An 18,636-nucleotide genomic window follows, 5' to 3' on the forward strand; every position below is an offset into this window, starting at 1 on the left:
AGGACTCATGTGGGATGCCAACATTGTAGGCAGTGACCTAACCCACCATGCTACAACATTGGTCCTGGAGCTCCTTCTGGAGGATTATTTTTGAAAAGTAAAGATGGTAAACCACATGGGTAAGTCTTTTTGCACATCTCTAAGCATTTTCTAGAAGTTTTTAGGAGAGAAGTGTAAGGGTAAAAGTTTGCTTCACAACAGTTGTGATTAATGTTTTAGATGACAGGCCACAGGACACAGCCTCCGCAGCTCTCCAGGCAGAGTCAGTGAGAGTGCTTCATGCCACACACGTGGACACAGCAGCTGGTCGAGTGCAGCCAATGGAATCAACTTGCTCACTGTTGATGACCTGAATGTGCAGGAGGACTCTTGGCGGAGAGAGGGAGGACTCCGCAGAGACAAGCCAGGGTGGTCAGAGGTGGTGGCTGCCACCCAGGCATTCCAGTGGCAAGCTAGGGCAGCCATGGGCCCTAGAGATCTTACAGGGAGGTCCCTGAACAAGGCAGACACTGGACTAAAGGCCTCTCTTCCCTCCATGAACATCTCACGAGTGTCAGGGGCTGGAGCTACAAACTGTCTTCTGCTGACACCTATGGGCTTCCTGGGCAATGCCTTCGAGTGCACGCGTGGAGGAGCAAACTGCTTTCACACAAGCTTAGGAAGAGCGTGACACTGAGAGAACACTGCAAAGTGATGAGACCAGAACAACTTTAATGTGTGTGAGCTGTTTCTTAAGCTCTGTGACATCGTTCTACAGTTGGCTTGGCTTGGGAAAGGATTCCCCCCTGCTCTAGAGGGCGAGGGTCAGCCATCTTCACCAAGGACACCCAGCACACCAGAAGCTCACGCTGAGGGCTCAGATTGGGGAGTGGGTGAACACACGTCCCACGGCCTGTTCTAAAGGACAAAGTGCAGTTTGAGGACTCGCTTCACCATCAGTAGAACTCCAGGGACCGAAGCATTGGCTCTGCGTCACAGCCAGGGCCTGTGGCATGCTCCACCTTAACTGCTTTTGGAATAAACCTTAGAAACTCCAACTTTGCAATACCAAACTGATATGGGCTGTTCAGTGCCAAATACTGCCGGCGAGGTGGGATGGGGTGAAGCAGGCTCTCCGCTCCCTTCCAGCCAGAATGGCTTGCAGGCAGCGGCCAGTGGGGGGGTGGGCAGGCTTCCCAGCTGTGCCCTCGCTGCCCAGTGCTGAGCTTGCAGGCCTGATGGAGCCAGTGGGCCCAGTAGGGTATTTCTGGCAGCATCACTAAAAGCAGCCCTAGGCCCTGGCACAGCAATTTGGTGCCTGCAGCCGTGAAAGAGGCCAGAGCTGCCTGCTGCCATGGGCGGGAGCCTCAACTGCCTCTGCTTGGAAGATAAAACCCAGTTGACTGCCACTTACATAAATGAAAGAGGAAGTTTCTAAATGGCTTCCCCTGCGTCTTGAGGTTGTTACCTTGGCATTGCTAAACTACCAGCAGAAATGAACCGAGACAACACCTCATCCAAATGGCGGGGCAAGGAAATGGCAGCCCAGAGGAAGCCAGTGGCATTCTTGCCAAGTTGGGGGCGATTTTCACATAGCGGGCCTTTCTCTGCAGAAATGCCAACAGCTGGGAAAGCCATCAGAGGATTCAGGTAAGGTGGGTGGAGCCCAACACTGCAGCTGGAAAAAGATTTGCAAGCTGCAGGGGAAAAGTCGCCTGTTTTCCCAAAGCTTTGTTCGTATGCGCACCAACCAGGGCCGCCTGGCTAGGTTTCATAGGCCTGTTATGCACCACTCTGCTACTAAGCATCTGGGGAAATATTCAGCTTTTCCACAAAATAGGTCATCTTTCCACACTTGTTATGCTCCTTGTCGACTCTGCTGAAATAGCCGCAGCACAAAAGGCGCTCTCCCAGGAGATGCTTTCCTTAGACAAACATGTTTCCTCACCCCAGGAGAGCCTGGCTCCTGGAGCACAGCCAGGCCCAGGGTCTCAGCACGGCCCACCCCTCCCCAGCCCGGCAGGAAATGCAACAACTGGCTTTTGCTTATACTTCCAAACCTATTAGGGAGTGATCATAGTGAGAAAAACTAATACTGACAAGAATTATGCCATTGTTCTATTTCATCTATTTAGTAACCTGAAGTTGCAATTTTTAGAAAAAAAAAGATTACCTTTTAAATAACTGATTCATTATGGTACATGAATGAATGCCATGTTCCTGTGTTGGAAATGTCACTCACCATTACGGGCATGTGCTGGTAAGTGGCCCCGACTTACCACTTCCCCCGGGTGCACGAACGCCCCGCCGGCCGCCCAGGGTAATCACAGGTGAGTTTGTGGGCTGCCTCAGCACTTAACAAGTCACCTGTGCTGCCAAGCACCTAATGAATCTCGAGTCTGTAATAAGGCTTCTAAGCTTCCCCTCCCTGGGCGAAGGTGAAAAGGGAAACTAGAACTGATGAAGTCCCTGCCAAGGTAACACTATCAATTTCAAGGCCGAGTTCAGAAACCACAGGCTCCCGCTCTGGGGCTGTGGGGGACAGGCTGCCAGTGTACCCCCTGGACACGACCTGGAGATGAGAAATGAGAGGTGGGGATAGCCTCAGAAACAGGCCTAGCTCAGCTCGGCACTGCGCCAGGGTTCCCAGGAGAGGCCTGCCCGGGGCCTGGCAGGTGAACAATGTGCTGAGTTTTCTCTGGGCACCTCCCTTCAAGCTTGTGAAATTGCCACATTGTTTTTCATCATCACTCTCAAAGCGTGGTGCTGCGTATGTGGCCCTTCCCTTGGAGCTGTGGTGACACAAAGGAGAGGGCAGGAGAGAGGTGAGACAGACAGAGGTCTCCAGGAGGCAGAGAGCATGTTGAAGGAGGTGGCGCCCGGGACACAGACCCTGGAGCTGGCCTGACCCGTGGTTCCACATACCTGATATGGCATACAAATTGGAGTGCTGGTACTCATAGTCCGTCCGGGTACTGTTCCTGCCGCGGAAGGTGGCAGGCAGCGTTAGGGAGATGTGCCTGAGAAAGAGACAGAGGAGAAAGGGAGGTTACAAGGGGCATGGGGCATTTGCCAAGACTCAGGCAGTGCCTGATGCCACGGACAGTCTCACTGTAGCAGAAGCAGGAAGAGCGAGAGCCACCTGGCCCTGGCCCACTGCAGCTCTCCCATGGGATGCAGGGGTTTCCAGAGACCAGCAGCCACCTTCTCCATTCTAGGAAGGCCATCAGGAGAAGGAAAGGGCTTTGTAAGTCTCCTGGTGTGTCTTGAGTATTCCAAGACAGTGGTGATTTGACTTAGACCTCTACCACCAGGCCAAAGGAACCCAACCCCAGGCCCTGAGCAAACCTTGGTTTGTTCCATTCTCCCCTTTCTCTCTTGGCTTACATACATAAAGCAGAACAGTGCACACTTCTCTGAACTGCATTGCCCATAGGTGTGCCAGGAGCCATGGCAGTGCACAGGTGTGGGAAAGTGTCTTTGATGGACCCGCGGCTGTGGTTCACAGCTCAGGTACACCCTGCTGAAGGTCACACGGACCACACAGCTGAGTATCTATCTGGTCAAGAGTAAATAATCCATTCAGCATGGCCATCAGCTGCCTTCAATAAATGTTGATAAGAAAGAATAAAATAATAGGAAAAGCATTTAGAACCAACATGTCTGGAGGAAACCACTAGCACTAAACCTCTGCCCATTACCTGGCTTGGAGTGGCTCTGCAGCCTGGGCTTGGGCCGTAGCCTGCCTTTCACGAGGGAAGGCTGAAGGGGGAGCATACTAAGGCAAGCTGTTAGTCGGTCATTGTCTGCCCCGCATGGCACACATGTGCCCTTCCAGAAAGACTGCTGTGTGGAAAGTTTTCCACAGTCAAGGAGCAGCTGAAACTAGCAGAGGTCAAGCAGGGTCAAGGGGAGTGCTGAGGGTGCATGTGCACACACCTGCACTGCAGACCAGCCATGATGAGCCACTTGAGGGGTCTCCGATGAGCCAGGACTGTGTGTGGGCTGCGCAGTGACAGCAAGCACGCACACATGGACACAGCTGGCGGTGGCTGCTGGCGCTGAGGCTGCCATCAATGTGCAAAAGCCACTGGGTGCTGGCGAGTGTCAGAGAGACAAGATGTTGTCAAAAGGGACTGGACCTCATGGCACCTCAGAGTGCAGAAGAATGAAAGGAGCCCACAAGTGGCCAGGGAAAGCCAACAAGTTGGTTAGTGCATCCATTGGAAAAGAAGCTGGACAGGTAGGCTTGGGCCTAACTGGTGAGGACACCAAATGCTGTGTCACGGCCCTAGGTTGCATTCCTGGAAATGGAGGTTCCCAAGTCTTGCTCCACCTATCCCAGCAGAGGAGGCTGCCAGCCCCTTGTGTCGAGTCGCTACACACACACATAGGCCTGATTCTGGGGACCGGGTGCAGCAGGTGTACCACAGGAAGCTGTTCCTTGCATGTGCCAGCAGTGGATGTGGCCCTGGGCCAGGCTGGGAACACTGAGACTGTGAGAGCAGCTGTGAAGGTTCCAAGCACTGATCAACATCTTTGGCCATAGCACTTGGTCAGTGGAGCTGCCCAGACAGAGAATGGATTATTGCTTGTGGGGGTGGCTGAGCAGAACTTGAATGGTAACAGGTGATCCTGCAGAGAGCACTGCCAGGTGTGAGACTTGGGGTACATGGATGTCACACACTCCTTATGGCTTCTTGCAATAACCCTGGTGGCAGTCATGGAGTGTGTGTGGGGTGGGAGGCGGCTCAGTGGAAGTGAGGGCTCTGGTTTAGATGTTATTAGTCATGCTGAGACAGGAATGGCAGAATAGGAAAGCCAGTGTGGGCCCTCTAAATGACTGCATGTCTCACGCCCACAACGTGGGCCCAGTGAGGGAATCTGCAGGAGCCGAGCAAGAATGGTGCTGCAGCACTGTCAGGTTCAGATCTCTAAGCCCCAATTCCCTAAAGGGTGCACCCTGCCCAGGCCACCATGCTGTCGGCACTGCATGGCAGCACTGTGAGCCCAGGAGTTTAGAAAGTGGGCAGTGGCTGGGCTTTGGAAGACAGGCATGCTTGGGTGATGGCACAGGGGCACCCCACTACTGAGGGCAAACACACAGCACTGCAGATCCATGGAGACTCAGCAGTGGCAGGATGGCGGGGGACAGGAAGGCAACACAGTTACACGAATCCTCACCTCCAAGTGTGATAACACACAGAAGCAGAAGACCAAATTGCTAAGGGCAGGGCAGGGCAGGTTGCCCCAGGAGGTGGCACTAAGAGAATGAGGAGGAGGCTACGTTCTTAAGCTCTCAGGCACTCTCACAGCAGCAGGAAGTCAGGGCGGCCAGACCTGGGAGGGCCACAGGAGCCTAAGTACAGGGGCCCTGGCACAATCTCTGACGTGACTCTGAAGGGTTGTGAAACAGAGATGTAACCAGATCCATGCAACAATTGTAAAGGGCTGCCCGCATGTGCTACACAAGGGGCTGCACCAGGAGGAGGATGGCAGATGCTGTGATGAAGGAGACTTCCTAGACTGCCTTCATTGCTGCTACAGACCCTCCCTGGGGACAGTGCTGAGGACACTCCATGGCACACAGGGCTTTACCAGGCAGTGCACAGGACCACAGAGAGCAGGGTGCCTGGCTCCGCTGCCTATCCTTTGGGGCCTCCTGTTGCCAACGCTCTCACCTCTCGGGCAGTGGACTCTTAACATCTTTGCATGCCTCTCGAGCTCCGTCCCAGGGCCTGACTCGCTTCCTTCCTCCCCTTCCTGCAGCTCTTCCACAGCTGCAGCTCGCCTGGTCCCCAGTCACTTGCTTTCCATCCTGCCTACTTCCCAAGCAGCCTTCTGCACAGCCATACACCAGGCCTCAGCACTCCAGCACAACCACTTCCTCTCCGGGCTGCCCCAACGCCGCTGCTCCCTCCCTCACAGACAGCAAGTTTCAAACCTTTTGACTTGGCCTTGCTGACTGACTCTTCATCTATGTTGTTGCCTCATCACACAGTCCCCACCCTCCCTAACCTACATTAAACTCCTATTCATCCTACAAGATCCCAACCATCCTATTTTTTTTTTTAAACATCTGCTGGGTCAGTCCCAGGCAGACTGGGCAGCTGGGGCTGAAACCCCGGCATGATCTAGCATCCTGTTCATGATGGCCTTGACGCAAGAGCATCACAAACCCACCCATGTCTTCCCTTTGTGTCACAGGCCTGAGGTCCTGCCAGTTGGTGTCCAGTGCTCCTCTCTGCACTTACTTCTGCAAGTGTCAGCAGCTGCTTCTTGTTCCTCCAGCCCCTTGCGCTCACTCCTACCTCAGGACCTTTAGGTGTGCAGTTCCCCTCACCTGGTATTCCCCCTGCGCCACCTAGCTCCCTAGATGCTGCCTCCTCTGCTTGCCAGAGCTTCCCGCCAAGGACCTGCCCTGCCTAGCCAGCCAAGGACCTGCCCTGCTGGCCCCTCTGAGGGGCTCCACCTCCAGCCACTCACTCCCCACAGCCCTTCTTCCTCTCCTATAGAGGCTGCCCTGCTTTGCAGGCTGTCTGGGCTGCTTTTGCATCACTATAGCATGGGCCTCATCACACTTTCTCTTCGCACCTGCACAGTTGAGAACAGTGCCTCGCATACATGGACACTTGCCAACAGTAGGAAATCCCCCAAGATGACCTCACATGTGTTGAATGAATGGAAGAACTGGACACTGACTTGTAATGAGAGAGAATTTGGGGATGCTCCCAGGAAGGCGTCCCACTTGCATCAGTCTCATGCTTGGGATTGAGTTGCTTAATGGCTTGGAAAATGCAACTATTTCTGATTCATGGATGGTTTTCATAAACAGTGAACATGTTCATCGTGGCACTGCTTATGAAGCCAAAAACCAGATTCAAATGAAATATTAGACAACAGGGTATCGGTTAGAAAATTATGGTACAACTGTTTCAATGAAGCATTTTATAGTCTCTTAAAATATTTCAGAAGGCTAATTAATGACCTGAGTCCATCCCTCTGCCCATTGCATCTAGTTAACAAATACATTAAAATCCTTATCTTTCTACTTGGGATTGTGACAAGTTAACCCAACACCCTGGTTTCTCTTCCCACAACTGAACAGTATAATAAGGCTACTGGAATGCCCCAATCCTGTCACTGTTCCTAGAGGAGGAGAGAAGGGGGAGTGAGGGCCCCCCACTGACCTTCGCACCAGACACTTGCCCCAAGGGCAGCATACAAGCCAAGGGAGGGGAGGGATGGGCAGGTGCAGGACGGTGCCCAATGAGACAGACGTCCAGGGAAGCAATGGCGCTGGGCCATGGACAGCCAGACTGCCAGCACAGCTGCCTTGGGGGGGGACCAGGAGAGACTACTGTTTTCTAGATTTTAGGGGGTGTTCACAAAGGGTGGGCTGCAGCCTAGAAGAAGCTGACCTGGAGGTGCGGGTAAGAGTTATACATGATGGCACCTGGAGTGCATACCCATTGGCACCATCCCTAGGTCTTGGGCCTCTGGAACAAGGGCCCGAACCTCAGAGACCAGCAGGCCACTTGACATAAATAGTGTATTGTCATTTCAGATCCATGTGGCAAGGGGGAATGGTGACCACAGTAGCACTTGGCCTTCCACAGAGCTGCCCAGAGGGTCAGGGCACACAGCCATGCTGGGACCTGCAGCTGCTGGTCTCCCTGTAGGAGGCACCGCTGTTCTGCAATAAATAGGTTAGTGCTGGGCACACAGCTGACAACGGCTCCAGCTAAATAGATGCTGAGGGAAATTTCATTTTTTTCCCCCAAGTCAGTCTTAGGCACCTTATTCAATTAACATGGCCACCAAGCTGTAGACGGCTCCATATAAAAGCCCTTCAGTTATAGAATACATTTTATTATGTGACAACAGTTGCCAGCACGATTTATTTCCTTTGATGGGATTCTGCTTTTTCCTTGTTAATTTAAATCAGTATTTTCTAGTGCTGATTCCAGGTCCGTGTGAATTTTTAAAATGTTACCATTAATCTTGTGGACCCAGCGGCCACATATGAGGAAGACAGCCCCGACTGGGGGGCGGCGGCACCTGCAGACCTCTCAGGCTGTCTGGGGGTGGGAGCCGGGCAGAGGCCAACTCCTGGGAGCAGACACTGCCCCACACACTGACACACGAACCTTACAGCCACACTGACTTGTGGCACGAAATAGTAATTTCCACCCTATTTTGCAGGGGCTGCAAGTCATATTTTTTTAAATGAGTTAATGTATTTGAAAAGGCAGAGTTACAGAGGGAGAGAAAGGTGGGGGGGGGGAGAGCACATGAATACAGTGCAGAGCTTAGGCACACTAGCAACTCCGTCCAGCTGTCTCCTGTGGGTGGCAGGCGCCCCCTTCTGCTTTTGTCTCAGGATTGGAAACAGAGCATCTAGGACCCAAACCATTGCTGATCTGGAGTGCTGGCATTTGTAGGTGGTGGCTTAACCCACAGTACCACGACATCATCCCCTAAACTCATATTAAACCCCTCCTGGAGCAGCTGTATGTGGTGTGTGCTCCGCCACCTCTGGGGATTCACAATTTAAGACAGTTCTCAAGGTCACAGCTGTTTCTATGATCCTGAGGCTTTACTTGATGTTTTCTTAAATAGGATACTGAAAAGCACAAACTATACAAGAAAAGAATCAATAAGCTGAATTCCATCAACATTTAAACTACTTGCTGTTCAAAAGATGCTGCTAAAGAATGACAAGGCAAGCCACAGACCCGAAGAAGGTGTTTTCCAAACACGTGTTCAGGTTATTCTAGGAAAAACACAGAACTTTCACAAGTTAAGACAATTCAATTTTAAAATGGCCATAAAACTCATAAAGAAAATGCAAACAGCGAGTCTGCTGATAAAGATTCTCCATGCCAGGACCCCTTAATGAGATGCAAAACAAACTCACAGCGTGTCATTCCTGCAGCCACTAGAATGACGGCAGTGCCACCGCCACTGCCGGCAAGGAAGACCTCACACACAGGCACAGCCGACAGGGATGTCAAACAGCAAACAGGAAACAGCATGCAGCCGCTCAGCCCAACTAGGTTTTCACCTGAGAGGAAGGAAAACTGAGGGACAAAGATTGGTGCAGAAGCTCACTTTCAAGCACTAGCCCCAGATGCCCAGTAACAGGTCACCTGCTACGCTGTGGTATATCCTACAAGCGGCATTACCCAGCTGTGAAAAAGGAGCAGGCTGTGGCTTCCACGCACAATGGATTCATCTCAGAATGCAGCTGTGAAGCACACAGGAGGCAGAAGATCCACGTCGATCTGTGGGAGATTCCACTTGTAGAAAATTCTAAAGAATGCAAACTAGTGCACAAGGACAGGAAGCTGGTTGGTGGCTGCCTTGGCAGGGGGACCACATGGGAACTTACAGGGTAGGAGGGGACACTCATAGGCCTCCTGCTGAGTTCCCAGGTGCACACACATAGGATAACTCTCCAAACCGTACACTCTGAACATGAGCCATTAATCAAATATCCATCATCATTAAAGCCGGACAGACTCCGGTTCCTTTAGGGAGACCTAAATAGGGGCTGGCTGTGAGGGTGTAACAGTCTACATTGCTGGAAAACCATACAGGCGCTGCTACTTCCAATCCAGCTCCCTGCTTATGGCCTGAAAAAGCAGCAGAAGGTGGGTTGGGTGCTTGGGTCCCTACACCTACATGGGAAAAACCAGATGGAGTCCTGGTCCTGGCTTCAGCCTAGCCCAGGCTCAAGCTGATGCAGACACCTAGGGAATGAACCAGCTGATGGAACATCTGTCTCTTTTGCACTCCCTCCAACTCTGACTTTCAAATAAATAAATCTTTTAAAAGAAATCAAACAAAAGCCCTAAATATAAAACTAATAGGGCTCACAGTGTCCCAGAAAGGGCAATGAGAGGGCTTGTCCACCACACGTCCCAGGGCACTTGAGACTTGCCCTCTGCCACCCCAGTGCTGAGAACAATGGAGTCACAGAGTGCAAGATGAAGAAATTCTTTGCTCTTTCAGGTTACCATGAGGCTACATCCCTTTTCTTAAGAGATGTGTGCGCCACGCTCAGGAGACTGAGCATTAGGATCTGGGAAGGAGCTGAGTGGGACAAAGGACAGCAGAGTTGCAGCCTGAAGGGGGAGATGGTAAGTCAGGACTGAGTATGGTGATGCCAACAGCATCTCGCAGGTGTACCCCTTCCACTTTGTCACAAGACCCCAGCTCAGGTGGGCTTCAGAGAGGACACAGGCTGACCTTAGAGAGCGTTTGCCGGAGTCTGGACCTGAGTGCTCTTGGGCAAGTGACAAAATCCAAGTTTTTCATTCTCATGCTCTGATCAAAACCTGAAATAACATGATGTAACTGATTTGGGCTATTCTAGTGCTGGGTTGGAGATGGGGGAGGGTGGGATGGGACAGAGAGCTGAAGTGGGCCCTGCTGTGAGGAAAAAGTGTCCCTTTGGAAAAGGGAGTGATGGGGGTGCAGCTGATGACCCCATAGGAAGAGGGGGTGATGGGGTGGAGCTGATGACCCCACAGGAAAAGGTGCGGCTGGTGGGGGCATTCACAGAGACCACAGGAGAGCAGAACAAGCAGGGGAGGCGAGGCAGACACCTGCTGTCAGCAGGGCCAAATCTCACAGTCATGACTAAAAGGAAAACCCAACTACAGAGGCACCAGACAGAAAAGCCACAGGATGGCAGGTCACAGACAACCCCACAGCACTTCCACCTGAGAACACACGTGTAGCCGCTTAGCACAGACATGACTGTGATGGGTGTGACAGATCACAGAGTCCCCGGGGCCGGGGCAGCTGAGGGACCAGGGATGAACTCTTGGTGTTGACCTTGAAGGTGAGGTGTGGATTTTCCCATGTCCTTTTCAAATACATTTAAAGATTCAATTTTTAAAGAGAAATTGTTTTCCTTTGTATCAGAAAGAGAAGATGGCAAAAAAGTGGACATGTTCTTAAAGCTTTGGGAGCGCGAGAAGGGATGGTGCTGGTGAGCATGGCCAGCCCTGTGCTGGGTGCTTAAGGGGAAACGTCTGTGGGTGGACAAGGGCCAGAGTCAAGCTTCAAAGGAAACGGAAAACTAGGGGAGGGGAGAGGCAGGGTAGAAGAAACCCACGAAGGCGACAAGAGCTGAGCTGAGATGGCCGGATGGGAAGAACACAGCAAAAGGCTAAATGAAATCCCACTTTGTTCTGCAAGCCGCCACTGGGAAGAAGTCAGCTGTGACGCACAGCTTCTGTGCCAGGTGGAAGGACGTGCTTAATGAATGCCACTTAATGAAGAAAAAGGCTCTTATAAAACACCTGGCACAAGCAGGGTGAGGGAGTCACAGGGAAGGGGACCTGAGCTGCACCTGCTGGCATTTTAATAAGCACCTTCTAGAGCATCCGCTCTCCAGGGCTGGTCAATGGTGTCAAAAAGAGGTCCCTGACTGCTGCCCACACTTGCTGACAGTTCGGGGAGCCGAGCTTCTTAAGGACCATATGCTCAGGCCCTGGACGGCCCGGGAAGGTAATTAAAATGAATCATTCTCAGCTGCGGGGCCAGCCCAGCCCGGCTCCTCCTGAATGAGCTCCGAGCCAGGATTCCTACTCCGGGTGCCCTGTGCTTCCACACCAACGCACTGAGTTACAACTGAGATCGGGAGGCCCCAAGTTGCGGGAGGACACCCACGCATGGTATTCATGATCTGCATTTCCACCAGTTTTCTGAAGTACCCTCGCAGTGCGATTATTTCTCGTAACTTGGGTCCACTAAAATGTAGTTACTTCAAGGACTCGACCTAAAACATTTTTAGGTGCGATTTTTCTTACTGATTTCAGTGCCAACCTCAGAAAGAAACCACAGTTTATGATCATTTTTTCACAATCTGATGAAACTAAACTCTTCGGTTTCGTGACACCAACAAAGACAGGCCTACTGCCTCTACAGTGATCAGCCCTGTCTCACAGAATGGTCAGGCCCAGTCCTCAAACAACCCGGACGCACCCAAGGAACACAATGCTTGTGTTGGCAGGCATAACAGGCTGCTCTAATGAGCGGACTGCCACCGACTTGGTCCACTCATCTTTAATTGGGCTTCTACTACATGCTAGGCACTACATTTGGTACACAATTAGTTTAAGGCACTAAAGGGAGGCACTTCTTCCTCTTTAGGAACTCAGCTACAGGTAAACGGAAGCACATATGTAAATTTCCCACACCACAAGTTAAAAAGCTCAGAAAGTTGTAAAGAGTCCTTAGTAAAGGACTCCGAGGCCATATGCTTTGATTGTAAAACAATGGCATGGAAAAAATTGCCCAAACGCTGCCCATCTGTGGAGTCAGCCGTATGCCAGGCACCACGTTAGACCCCATCTGCAGAGAAGAAAGACTGTGGTAGTGGGGAAGGGCTCAGTGACGAGACAGTTATGACTGTGGCCCCGGGGAGGACCCCTGCAAGTCACAGGTAGCACGGGTCCTTGGAGCACTGTGACATGGGCTTGGACTCAGCTGCTCGGGGAGGCTTTCTGGGGGAAGCAGGTGCTCCTCCAGCAGTTTGTGCCGATGACTGGCATGGCTTCCCGAACGCTCGGCTGCTGCACACACGCCCCTCTCATCTAAATGGCCCAGCAGGGAGAACAGTATCTATAGAGGGAGGAAATGGCTCAGAGACGCCCGGTCACTGGCTGAGCCAGCTGGGCGAGGACCTGACTTCCTGCACTTGCCGCTCTGCCTGGCTGCCTCCCCAGGACCCTCTGGAGCACAAGCACAGACACAGACCTAGTCCTTTTCCATTCACCCATTTGCCGTGGTCAGTGTAACTTCCCCCCGACAACTTGGCTATGTAATGAGTTTTCCTCATGGGGAACACACAGACACTCCTCCCTCTGCCTCCCAGCCAAATCACTGTGTTGGACAAGGAGGAAAAAAGCTGTCACGGGAAACCTAAGGAAATGACGATTCCAAACTCCCCGAGTTCCTCCACACACAGCTTTACAGTACATGCAGCTCCACAGCATATGGCAGATCAATTACTAGTTTAAATCTTAAAACAAAAACATGGCGAGTGCAGCACAGAAATAATCAAGAACAACGGTTTGGTTTAGATTACGGTGGGCCACTGGAGTTTTGAATACAATTAATCATCATTTCAGGCAATGGGAAGCCATATTGACACTTATTCCTAATTTGAATATTTAATTAGGGTGAAGTTCTTCATCAAATTATCGCAGAACTGGGAGAAAGCCTGGAAGACTCACACAATTGCCATCTTAACCCCTTCCCAGCTGCTCCCCTTGCCTCTTTGAGCAAGACCCTGCTCCCGGGAAGCCCTGGCACTGGAGCCGGAAGGTGGCCAAGGGGAGGTCTAAGGGAACAAGTGCTGGACAAAGACAGCAAGCCACCAGCACGCTGGCCACCGCACACCAAGCATGACCCCCGCGATGTCCCCCACAGAGCCCTCCCAGCAATCCTGTGACAGAGGCACTCTTATCCCCAAGTCTCATAGGAGACAAAACATGCCCAGGTAACGGTACATCAGGCCCAAGTTGCTCATCACACGCACATACATACATCCCAGATGCTACTCACCAAAAATTATGACAAAGGGAATACATAAAAAAAAAAGTAAAGGCCAACTAAAATGTACTCAAAGCTGTCTCTTGGATATTCTGCATTATGCAAATAAAGAGGAAAACCCACAGCCAGCCTCCAGAGCCGGCATTCTATTTGCTTTTTAATTTTTATTTTTAAGTTTGAATTTTATGATACAATTCCATAGAGCCTGGGATTTCCCCCTCCAAATTCCCACCCCCGACTGATTTTTCCCCGTATTGTTACAATAGTACAGTCCTTCGTAAGGAGTTATAACTTCATCAGACTGTTAATTCAGTGTGCCCCAACATTGTTGGTACAGGCAATAGCAGACAGTCCATCGTCTCATTGTCTAGATGAGTCCAACAGTTTCACTGGGAGTCTGTCTTTGATTTGGAAGTAGGGATGCATGTCGCATTGTGTCTTCACATCTGGATATGGTAGTCTCTATTACTCCATAGTGATACATACATTCCAATTTGCATGATGATTTCCTTATATTAGAGACAGCATATGGTATTTGTCTTTTTGGGATTGACTTACTTCACTGAGCAAAAATGGTCTCTAGTTGGGACCATCTAGTTGCAAATCAAAGCCGGCATTCTAAACCATCGCCCTGGGAGCCGGAGGCACCACCGAGCTCCCCACGCTGTGGGGCTGCAATGCTCCTGAGGTCTGCTGCTCAGAACAGATTTGTTCAGCTGACTAAGCCAGGGTGACAGGGTGACGGGGTGACGGGGTGACAGGGTGTGGCTAACCCATCAGAAGGGAACCGCTGCAGTCAGGAGAGCGCAAAGTTGGTAACAGGATGAGAACTTGCTTTTGTTCCTTTTCAGTGGCGGGGCTCGATGACTGCACTGCAACTGCAGCTGAGTCTGGTTGAGAGACCATATTCCCCTCATGTACTCTTCACTGTAGGAAAAGGCTCCTATTGAAATTTCATAGAGACTGTGTAGTTCTACATGAACAAAAATAACAAATTCCCTGTGTTCTTTCCTGCAGGACCCTACATCGGGCCAAAGGCTGACCTTGCATGCTCAATTGGGTCACAAGGTTCGGAGGCCTTCCTGTCCCCTACACCAAATGCTGCCGAAGGGCTCATTTACCTCTTGTGAAAGTCATCAAGACTCAGGCTGTCACGCCACTCGGAGCAGCTAGCAGATTGCAGAACAGAACGAGGGAACAGCCGCCCCTTGCCATCCCTCTCGGCCCTTGCAGTTCCTTCTTGCAGCAGCTCATGCTTGGCCCCCTGCCTCTGCCTGGCCCACAGTAGGGGGCCTGAATCCATCAGGCCCTCTCTGAGCGAGCTCATGGTGGGAGCAAATGGCGTGGGGAACTTTGAAAGTTTCCTTTGTATATTACATTAATCCATATAAGAAAATCTCTTTTAATGAGGAGTGATGTAGTTACAAACTCTCCTGAGCCATAATTAGAGCAAACTAATTGAAGTTGTGTTTTGACACACTTTCCAAATTCACGGGTGCCGATGACATATTCACAACACTGCTGCCGCACAACCATGGCGACGGCAAAATCATTAGGCTAATAACACTTATTTGCATTCTGATCATGCCGGCAGCTTTCCCTTAAACACCATTTCTACTACTGCTCTTTCCCTGTAAGTTTCCACTGAAACATATTAACAGTAATTATTAGTACTTTAGTGGAATTTTAATGTTAAAGAATAACAACGTGTGTTACCATACACTGGGCAGCAGTGTTTCTCCTTAGTCACTGTGGGAAGGTCTGGGGGTGCTTCCCTGGCCCTTGCCCCACACCCCCACGGCCCAGGTGTGACCTGCCGAGGTCCACATCAAGCGGACCTGAAGCTGGGTTTCTGAACTCTGGATTTCAAGAGAAGGATGTCTTTTAATTCTTGAAGTACAACACAGTGAGTGTTCAGGAGGTGCTATTCCCCAGTGTGACACGCAGCTCCGGCTCTCTGAGCCCTGGAGGACACGGCCGGGCCGCTCGCCATCATCACCCTCTCCTGATCAAAGGGAACAGTGGATGACTCCATTGTGGGGGGCTCCATCAAGATGGAAGCACTGTTCACCACCAACAAGGCCAATTTTGTGCCTGCTTAACTCAGACACTCGCATACCGAGAGGCGCGCTCGGCAGTCCTAAATAATGGTTATTAATGACACCCTCCTCCAGAGTGACAAATTACTTCAGATATTTAGAATCAAAGACGTACGAAGAGCGAGCATGTTCCTTTGAACGTTACAGGAGCTGCCAGTGAGCACACAGCGTCCACTCATTTGCAGCAAGACACAGAACAGGGATCCCCCCCACCACCCGTCCCGGCTCCCACCATCTGGCTGCTGCACAAGGGTGCTGACCATGGCCCTCCCTCCTAGAGGTGTCTCCCAGGAGTCTGGGACAGGGACCAAGGGTACACTCTGATACATTTCCGTTAACTGCATGGAGAGAAGGGTGAACTGGTTGTGGAGGCGGGGAGGTGGGGCTGTGTCCCAGCCTGGCCTGGGTGCAGCGCAACTCAGACCCCAAACTTCCATAGACGTCCTAGAATTTGGAAAAACCACCCCTGTGTCTTTCACCACTCCTAACCCAGGGGAAAATGCACCCTTGCAATGAATTTCAAACCGTTCCCAGGAATATTTCAGGATGAATGTCACAGCTCAACCCGGGAAGATGTAAGTGAGTGAAGAAAACGCTTCCTTAGAAAAATGCCAAAGACCATACACTCCTTTAAAAGCTTGGGAATTATTAGTTCCTTAAGTTACAATCCTTGGACCAGCCTGTTATTTTTCAAGTCCCTGACTACTTTTAAAAACGAAATAAGAAAAGGAGATTAACTTTCATGGCTGCAGCAACGCTCCAATCATGGGGTTTATTCACAGCATTTATGTCTGACTACACGTGAACCCTGCAATGCTCAAACACCTAGCTCGCACTGCAAAGAAATGAAGACAAAAGCCCCGTCCGGGATGGGCACCACAATTCCATTCCAGACAATCTGTGCTGATCTTATAAACTGAAATATTTAAAGAGTCTCTAAATCTCACTGACCTTACTTCGAAAAACAAGGAACATATGGGCACTGCGAGCTTTTCATCTTCTTCCAGTCTACTAAAATATCTGTTTTTCCAAAATTCTAGAGTTGAGCGGCTGCCAAGCTCAGATTCATAAAGGGTACATGCGTGAGAGCTTGGGGCAGGCAGTGAACCATGGGGCTGCAAACAGCCCACCCCGAACAAGGAGCCCAAGGCAATATTCTCCTCCTCTGAGCCTAATCCATCTCCAAAGCCCTGGAAAACAACTTGGTTCATAAAATAAAGCTGTGGCTGAGGAGGAGGAGGTGGGCTGTGGGTAACGTGGCTAAAGTAGGCTCTGTGCAAGATCGCACCCACTGAGGTCACAGGAGACACGGAGGGAGAGAGTTCTGAGAACTGGGGAGCCCCAGGGCTCCAGGGGGGCAGGAGGTGCAAGATGCTGACCTCTGGGCCCAGTGTCGGGTTCTCTAATCCCAACTGTCTGTTCCTGGGGAAGTGTGATCTCTCCGAGCGTCAGTTCCCTCCTCTCTGACAATAAGAACACAGTCACCTCTCAGCATCTCGAGTTGGGGACTATATGTAAACTCCTATGAAATGTTCATGTGATGTCGGCACACGAGGCTCAGAAAATGGCAGCTGAAATAACGGTGCTGATGACAATTCTATTTTTCCTAATAGTTACAATTCTTGATATTATTATTCAACTGCAAACAAAACATCTGCTTCTCAAGAAGGATATTCAAAATGCTCCCACACTACCCCAAGCAGAAAGCGACCCACATGAACTCAGAGGCCCTCTACAAGTTACAAGCAATCGGTTTTATTAAATGCCCGACTTCATAACTGAAACCCTGCCTTGAAACAGAACAACACAGTGGGGGAAGCTGTGGTAAAATCCCGGGAAATCGTGCAGGTTTAGTGCCCCCCCCTTTTTTTTTTTACAATATTTGGCAGTGATATTTACACTGAGAGACGCAGGTGAAATATTCTACAGAGCTACCTGAAAATAGACTGTCAGCTTCCACTCTGATAAAAGGTAAAACTCCCTCCTCCTAATGGCCTGGCTCACAGGAGTCACCCTAAAGTGAACGGATAAATCTGTTTTGACATGTAGAGAACGATTTTCATAATCTTGAAAAAGGCCTTTCTCCAAAGCCCGCAGTGGAAACCGCACACAGCACAAGAGCAGACACGGGACCTGGCTCACATCCTTAACCCTGCTTCTGAGACGTGACACCAGGCAGGTAGGGCGTCCGACCACAGACATGACAAAAACAGTAGTGCCTTGTTCACGTGTGACACGAGATGGTCAACGCCAAGCAGGTCCACTCTGCTTCGGCAGGAGAGGCCACATAGATGACTCACCAATCCTTCCTTAAACACGAGCCCTGACTTCCCAAGAAGCCATATTAAAAATTCATATCAAAGTCGTACTGCTCAACCTAAACGCATCATTCATGTCTAACAATACCAAACTGCATTCTAATGAAATTTCCCCAAGTTCGTTTCTGTTACCAAAGCAGCCAGGGCTCTGTTCACAGGCATGTTGAGGACATGCCAACAACCTCTCCCTATCGGTATCCTGCACACCCCGTGTGTCCCCCAGAATAAACCATTGTTAGAACCATGCTGAACATGGGGTCCCTCCTGTATACGTCCTCAGCTGACACCTACAGCTCAGGGAGCTGGACCCTCGGAGCGTTCACATCTCCTAGGGGTATGAGTGGAGACTGCTTAGGCCGCTTGCCTTGGGGAGCCTCAGATAAGTCCTTGCCCACCAGTACTAGTCAGGGGCCTAGAGAAGCAGCTTTGCAGACCATGGTAGCACCTGGGCAGTTGTACTGGAGCCAGGCTCTGCTTCCCAGGACAGGCTGCACCACCAGCAGCTACTCTAGGTAGTAAGACAAAGAGACAGTCTCCATGCTAGGTTCAAATCCTACTCCTAACACTAATCAGTTCTATGATCCTGGGCAGAGAATTTATCTCCTAGGTCTATTTCTCAGCTTAAAATAGGGCTGATGATAGTACTCAATTCAGAGAGATATTTGGAT

General features: G+C 50.8%; 1 protein-coding gene across 1 annotated transcript in view; it reads right to left on the reverse strand.

The window, feature by feature from the left end:
* Window positions 1–18,636, reverse strand: part of MVB12B (multivesicular body subunit 12B) — a 159,979-nt gene that overhangs the window by 57,215 nt on the left and 84,128 nt on the right. Inside the window, exon 7 of the mRNA XM_041004439.1 lies at window positions 2,905–2,999. Coding sequence (XP_040860373.1) covers window positions 2,905–2,999 — 95 coding nt within the window. The remainder of the gene's footprint in view (window positions 1–2,904; window positions 3,000–18,636) is intronic.

The sequence above is a fragment of the Ochotona curzoniae genome, unplaced genomic scaffold, assembly GCF_017591425.1.
Source record: "Ochotona curzoniae isolate NIBS_2020 unplaced genomic scaffold, NIBS_Ocur_1.0 scaffold_3208, whole genome shotgun sequence".
Classification (NCBI taxonomy): Eukaryota; Metazoa; Chordata; class Mammalia; order Lagomorpha; family Ochotonidae; genus Ochotona; species Ochotona curzoniae.